A 7,940-nucleotide genomic window follows, 5' to 3' on the forward strand; every position below is an offset into this window, starting at 1 on the left:
TGATCTTGTTCAATTCCAAATATATTATGTTAGACAAAAAGACAATTTATATTGAAGGTGTGTTTAATTTAATGCCATTAGCAACAAGGCAAAATATTCACAAATAAGATCCTAGAAAGAGTCAAAAAAATAATTAAATTACCATTAAAGGCAATGCGATCCAGTCATGTGTCAAAACATAAAGAGAAAAAAAAAAGTCAAAATAAAATAATGAGAATCTCAAAATATTCTGCATGTTTTCTTTCATGACTTTAAGTTGTTTGCACTGTTAGTGTAAAAAAAAAATCACTATTAATCTTATTTTGTGTTGAGAATTGTCTTTAAATGTTCTTTAGGTTACGTGATATTTATAATGACGATATATATAACTTAAACTCTTTATAATTATTGAATTCACTAGAATATAACTAAATTGCTTAGGAACAAGAAATTAGCGACTTTAACGGATATTCTTAAGTAGTCCTTTTCTTAACTTATGTGTTTGTCAAATTTAACTAAATATCTTTTATATAATTTTTTTACGTCCAAGACATAAAGTCTATTCATAGTACTAGTATTTATTTGCTATATTTTGACATAAAGTCAAACAAGAGAAGCAAAGATAAAAGACTTGTTATGGGTAATAAAAAAACCAAAATTTAGTTGTTGGATGTTTATGAAGTAGATATATAAAATAGTTCACTGAATGTGAAAAACAAGCGGGGATAGCTTAGTTGGGAGAGTGACAGACTGAATCTACCACGTTCACCGCATTCAATTTTTGTGTTTTTTTTTTTCATTTAGTTTTGTTTTATAGTTTGTGATTCATCGATTTTTAATATGACGTTTTCTCTATTGTATTCCTTTTTCATATCTGATTTGATATGCCTATACTTCACCTTCTTCAGATTTCATTTGTAAGATTATATTGATATGTGTTTGTTGATTCATCGTGTGGTTAAACGTCAAAACTTGTTCAACTTAATATTTTTCTATGGGCAAGCTAAATCAAAAGTTCAAGACCATCCATCTTTAAGATTGAAAATTATGTCAAATAATCTTGAAAATGGATGATTTTAAATTTTTGACCCCGTATCAAGCGCGAAGGACAAAATTTGTTAAATTTGAAGTTATCTCACAAACAAGCGAGGCCAAAAGTTACCTATTTTAATTTTAACATTGCTTTTTGAAAATCACCTAATACAGTCTTAACTCTTATATAATGTGTTCGATCCATGCTCATCATGTAGGGCACATGATTAACGCAGAAAGCATTTCACATTAAGAATTTCTATATTCTTTATATTTGAATCCGAGAACTTTGATTATGAACATAAACATTCATCTATCCCATTATATTCCTTGATGCTCGATCCTAACTAAAATTTATTGAACTCCATACTCCAATGCAGAAATTGATTACTACAAAAAGTATAATTCAATGGTTGTACGTATATCATATAGAGACAAAAACCTGTCTACAAACTTAACTTGGTGTGTTTTCTTTTTTTTGTGTGTGTGTTTTGCGTGCTCAATATGCAAAATTACAAGGCAATAAGTTGCTTAACATTTAGTGGAAAAACATATTTGTTGATTCCATCAAAAGCAGTGTTGACAATTAAACGATCAGCAGCTTCAGTTGGGTGATATCTGTCCCAAAAAACATAGCTATTTCTATTGGAACAGAAAAGGGCAACTGGGGTACAAGGTAATTTTGCTCTTAGTCTTCCAAGTCCACAACAAGCAGATTTCACTTCACTAAAACCTGAAAAAAAATGTATAAAATAACGGTTAATTACAATTTGAACAGAAGAAAAAAAAATTGTAAGAAAATTCGAACATTTAAATTTAATTAACGATCCGTTGTGAAATAAATGTATAACCAAAAGAGCGACACTTGATGATATAGACTATATGATACTATATTAATACATGGAGAAGTTTAATTTTGCGATTTTAGTCTCTGAAATATTGAGAAATTATGAATTTGTGTCCTTGTAATATTTGATTAAGCAACACATTGTGTATTTCTTATTCTTCTGCTTGTGAATCTTCACAAATTATTAGCTATTAATTAACTGTTTAATTACTTATGTATTACTGTGATTAATTTATAAAGTTACTCCATGTTTGATTGTAATATAGTTATATAAAAAAATTGAATATAGTATACTTTCCGTGCAAAGGGCCGAAAAAAACACACATATTTATTCATTTAAGGTTAAATATGTTTAAATGAAATGCCACAAGGATCAAAATCGGAATTTTACGATATCTAAGGGATAAATTGTACAAATATCTATTATACTAAAATCATTACATGTGACAATATTTTAAATTTGCCTTTTTTGTAAGTTTATATTTGTGTATATACTTGAAATTTTTAGAAAAACATATACTTGTACAAAATATAATGGATAATACTTCACGATCCGCTAAATTTAAAATTTTGAATTCGTCTCTGTGGCAGATAAGAAAAAAAAGTTATTGAAGTCGGGAATTTACCGTAAGTAGCTGGACTCTGGATGATATCAAGCAACAAACTGTATGTGTCGATGAATGAGTAATTGATATCTATGAGCTCAGCCTTCAATCCTTGTAGCATAGATTGAACTTGTTGGTTATATTTGTTTGCCCAAAAATTAGCTTGTTGGAAACATTCATTTGAATTATTTGCACTTTGAAATCTTAGTAATGGAATGCATCCAACTGATCCTACTCCTGTCATCACAAATTTTCTTGCACCTAGACCATACAGTTGCTGAAATTCAAAAAAAAAAAAAGGAAAGATTTTCAATCAGTTAGATTAAATAAAATATAAAGAGGACTATTGGGAGTGTCTTTAGTCTCTGATAAGATCAAGAAGATTGATCAGCCAGGTGATCGATTATTGATTATTCTTTTTTAGTATAATAATCTAATAGTTATATGTTAGAACACATCTAATGTATTATATAACCACATGTTTCACACCTTCAAAATGTAATTATAATCAGATTTCATTATCATCATACAAAAATCAATTTCAACACTCATAACGATCTTTATATTTAAGAACGAAAGGAAAATATTTTATCAAATTTCAGACAAACATAATAAAAACACGTAATAGAATAATAGAGGAAGAAAAAGCAGGAAGGAATAATCAGATTGACTCTCTCTATAGATCTGATTCATTCATTCCGCATGTCAGAAATTTCTTAAGATAAACACAAATTTTATACTAAAGTTACTTGATTCGGCCGAAGCCGTAAACTAGGATGTAGAAAATGTACCTTTAGTTGGACTTGTAGAGTAGAGACCATTTCATCGACATATTGTTGGGGTGATTTTGTCTTTGGGAGTTTGGAATCAGATTTAAAATAATTAATTATATCATTACTTCCAATGACAACAGCAAATAGAGACTTTGATAATTGCTTCATTCCAGCATCAGCTTCTAATTGCTTCACCAATCTTTGTTGCACCACTGAGAAAAACTGCACTTGTCGAGACAAATGAAGTGCAAAGCTCTGCAAATAAACAAAATAAATTATTGTTAATTACATGAATGTTTATCATCAAGCTATAGGATTTTCAGTCGTAAGAAGTATAGTTCGACAAAATTCAGTAACTTAATTTAGTCTAAATTTTATATATTGTGGAAAAGCTCATTAAACTGTATCTCATAACCTTCAGAATCCATAATTATAAATTTTGAATCCGCTTTTAAAGATTCTAGCGATTTCTTACATTAATTTCTTCATCCAATGAAAAATAAAATTCATTTATTCCTATCGTGTGTTGTTGTAGCAGTATATATTCCTATTGTACTTGTAAGTATTTATGAATTGCTTTCCCAAAACAAAAACAAAAAATGGGGCACAATATGTTAAGATAATTTAATAAAATACTAGCTCTTATCTGCGAAGGAATTTCCTTCCTATTTTTAGCTGACGCAGGCGCAAATAGACATCAAGCGGGGATAGCTCAGTTGGGAGAGCGTCAGACTGAAGATCTGAAGGTCACGTGTTCGATCCACGTTCACCGCATTTTTAACTTTTTTAAATTCAGTTTTGGTGGGCTAATATGCAAATTAAGCTTCATGCAACTTTTTGTTTTCATTTAACAAAAATTTTATGAAAAAAGAGGTTTCTTTAAATAAATAGTCCGTTGGATTCATTGTCTAATTTTTCTAATTCCCAAATTCCACTTTTATGTGAGTTTACGCTCTTTCTCGACCCTATCAAGCTCTTCCCAAACCTTTGTTTTGTTATACATGATTATAATATGAATTATATCTCCATCGTCTATATATTTTTAATTAAGCGATTTGATGGACGGTTACGTAGGCTTATTCTTGATTCAACGTGTCCCCAAAAATTTACTTTAATTTCATGTACTTATCTGGAATGTAAAAAACAAATGCAAGAGATATTCAAGAATCAGTAAAGATTGTGATGAGACAAATAAAATTTATTAATTTTTAATCAAATATCACAATCCGTCATGAATACAGATTAGATAAAAAACCCAAAACAAATACCAAAAGTAAGATGGATATATATATATGTCTTACGATTAAGTTACCATTGGTGGTCCTGAGGATTCCAGCTCCACCAGAAGCAAAGCTTACACCTTTTGGAAACTGATTGTTCTTGTCAGACAAGTATGGGGGAGGTGTTGGTATTCCTAATTTCTCAGCTGCCAAACAATTAAAAATGCAAGCAAATTTAATTAGTTACATTACAAAAATAATAAACAAACAAATAATGAAGTTTGTATCCATAATTCCACATGAATAAAGCATTAAAATAGTGGATGCAACAACAACAACAATTCAGCAAATTATGTGTAATTCAACATGTGAAGTCTTGGAAGGATATATAAAGAAAATACGGTAATAATTTTTTGTATACATAGCCTTATATTCTAATTTTGTGATGGTAGAAATGTTATTTTTGGTAGACTCTCAGTTCAAGTAAAACATATATATAGAAAATACAAATAAAAAAATTATAAATAAAAGAGAAGAAGAGTAGTAAAACGACAAATAAGACGTAACTGAAAGTTTTAAACAACGAAAACCGCAGTTAATAAAAAGTAAACTAATGAAGAGATATTATTTTATTATACAAATAAAGAGGGAAAAAAAGGTTAAAAGTTTGCTCCATCACTCAAAATAGAATCAATCCTCCACCATCAAGTTGATAGTGGCCTCAATTGTGCTTGTATACAAGAAGCAATTAATCCCCCATTTCTAAAAAAAGAATAATCCATGTGTCATGTTTCATTTTAATGATACTATATATTATTTAATTAAAGAATTATTATAAGTATATCCTTAAAATATATAATTTGCTTGATCTTAATCATGTCATGCTATTACTAATTACTAATTATGAGTATAAAAGCATGTTGTTAAAGATAATTTAAAATTTAAAATCTTTTATATATAAAAATATATCATTTTTTTAACCACAAAAAAAATAATAGGAAACTTACATAGATATGCTATATTAAGAAAATATTTATAATTTATAGCAATAATATTTTTTCACTAGACACTTATAATAAATTTATAATACAGTTTTAATACATATTACCGAGAATAATTTATAAAACATGTATAATACAAGTTTTATTCATGAATAATGCATTTATCACACATTTTAATACACTTATAATACATTATGTCAATTTCTTACCAAACAAACATAATATATTTAGTGATATATATTTACCCTTTCTTCTTTTCTTTTCTTTCTTTGTTTTTAGTGGCGGAACCAAATTTTTTATTAAATAATTCAAAATATGAAGTGGTATATATACATAAAAAAGTCAAAGGGTCAAGATTTAACATTACTATATATATATATATATAAAACGTAATTTTAATTATGTATAAACAATATATTTTTTTACTTAATTTAAACCTCCTCGACTCTCCATGACTCCGCCCCTGTTTAGTTTTATGTAGGCTTTTCATGCACAATTTATAGAGTACGTACCCCACTAGGAGTGATACATAGTGCCATTTTACAATTAAGATGATTTCGACATTGTAGTCGAATACGCGGTACCACAAAAATGTATGCATATAAAATGCTAGCTTATACAATAAGGATGTATTTGGTTGGGGAGGAAAATATTTTTTTTTCTTTTTTTCTTACTTATTTTCTTATGTTAATTTGTTAAGTAAATAGAAAATATTATTCCATAAATTTGTACATATGATTTAGGTAAACATGTGAAGATGGAGGTGGGATGTATGGGTCAAAGATGAAGCAGAAACAATCAATATGAAATGTCATTTTGAAATATATTTTTTCCTACTTTTATTAGAAAAAATATTTTTTTTAACTTTTATTAAACTTATTTTTCTAGAAAAAATATTTGCTCAAAATTTTGGATAGCAACAATCATGCATGGAAATGGAAATAGACTAAATACCGGCCAAATCAAGTTCAATTAATTTAATGTGATAAAAAAAATATTTTATAGATTTTTCTGTTATAGCTCTTTATTTAGTGAGCATACATGAAATTAATTAAGAAGATTGAGGTATTGCGCTTACCTAGAAAATCAGCAGTGTTTTTTCCATTGCAAAATCTTCCAGTAGGTTTTCCACCAGGATAATCACGACCATTATAAGGAAAATTAGCTTTAATAATGGAAGGTAAATAATTATTATTACCAACATCAATTAAAGAATCACCAAACATGTAAGCTGCTGGTACTAATTGTGCTTGACATAGTTTAAAATAACATATGAGCAAAAAAAAGAAACTCAAAAAAGAAGAAATAGCCATTGATGAATAAATTTGTCAAAAAAAGATTTATGGCTATTTCTTCTATTATACTGAAAAAAATTAGATGAAAATGGGCACTATTTATAAAGATGAATTTGGTGATAGGAGAAGAAAGACGCAAAACCAGTCTACAAGTTATTGTGTGAACGAGTTGAATTTTTTTAAAATTACTTTTTTGAGTGATAAGAAATTATATGCTTTTTTTATGGCCACATATCTTTAATATTGCCCTTTTAAAACCGAGCTGCCTTTTTTGTTTCTGTGTGATTTGAGTCATGGAAGCAGTTAGTCAACCACTAATGCTTATATTAAGATAGACTGTCTCTATTCTTTATATTACACTTCTTGTTGATGCGGCTCTTTTTTGGATTCTACATGAATATAGGATGCTTCGTATACACTAGAATATTCATCAACATATGTAAAATGAACTTTTTTAAAACTTTACTTGAATAATTAATTTGTATATTTTTATTTTTAATTAGAAATTTTATGTTCGAGCCTCAAAAATGAAAATTTTTATAGCGGCGAGACTTTAACTTGTCCATATAAATATATCTTGTCCATGTTTTGTCAATGCCACTATTTATTGTAATATAATTTGTCTGCTTTAAAAGTACAAGACTTTAAGTCCAACTAATTGTTTCTTCTAAATACTTATGATAATTAAAGAAGAAAATAACCAAAAGACAATAATACTAATCGAAAAGACTCCAATATTACTAGTGGACCCAATATTTGGTTGTTCATAAAATACTAAAATTTAGAAAACGAGTACATATATAGTTCTTTACTATTTAAATATGATTTTGTAAATATTTTTTGCGTATTATTTTTATTTTTTAAAATATAAAATTAAAAAATTGTAAAATAAAAAATTTAATTTTTTAAAGATTACAAAATCAATTCACCCAACTGATAAAACACTTCTATAAAAAAAATGAAACTAATCTTAATCTAATCTTCCAAAAGGGTAATTGTCAGATGAAGTGATCGGTTCATAGCTTTTAAATTGATAATAATTTTGAGATAATGTTTAAAATTAAATTTGTTTCATAATTGATTTAATGTATTAGATAATTTTTAGATTATTTTAAGAGAAAACTACACAACAATTGTAAAATTATTTATCCAAATTGGACTCAATCCAAACTATTTATCCTTAATAAA

The 7,940-nt window shown here is 27.5% G+C and overlaps 1 protein-coding gene and 1 non-coding gene across 2 annotated transcripts; one reads left to right on the top strand and one right to left on the bottom strand.

Annotated features, from left to right (window-relative positions):
* Positions 1–1,394: 1,394 nt before the first annotated feature.
* On the bottom strand, positions 1,395–6,817 carry LOC129893379 (GDSL esterase/lipase At5g55050-like). Its single transcript, XM_055968895.1, has 5 exons — positions 6,536–6,817; positions 4,538–4,662; positions 3,255–3,491; positions 2,485–2,740; positions 1,395–1,744 (listed from the first exon to the last, which is right to left on the bottom strand). Exons 1-5 carry the CDS (start codon positions 6,768–6,770, stop codon positions 1,524–1,526), a joined length of 1,074 nt encoding a protein of 357 aa, XP_055824870.1. The 5' UTR covers positions 6,771–6,817; the 3' UTR covers positions 1,395–1,523.
* TRNAF-GAA (transfer RNA phenylalanine (anticodon GAA)) lies at positions 3,938–4,010 on the top strand. The gene has a single exon. It is a non-coding gene; the product is annotated as a tRNA-Phe (tRNA).
* Positions 6,818–7,940: the final 1,123 nt, after the last annotated feature.

The sequence above is a fragment of the Solanum dulcamara genome, chromosome 6 (genome assembly GCF_947179165.1).
Source record: "Solanum dulcamara chromosome 6, daSolDulc1.2, whole genome shotgun sequence".
NCBI classification, from domain to species: Eukaryota; Viridiplantae; Streptophyta; class Magnoliopsida; order Solanales; family Solanaceae; genus Solanum; species Solanum dulcamara.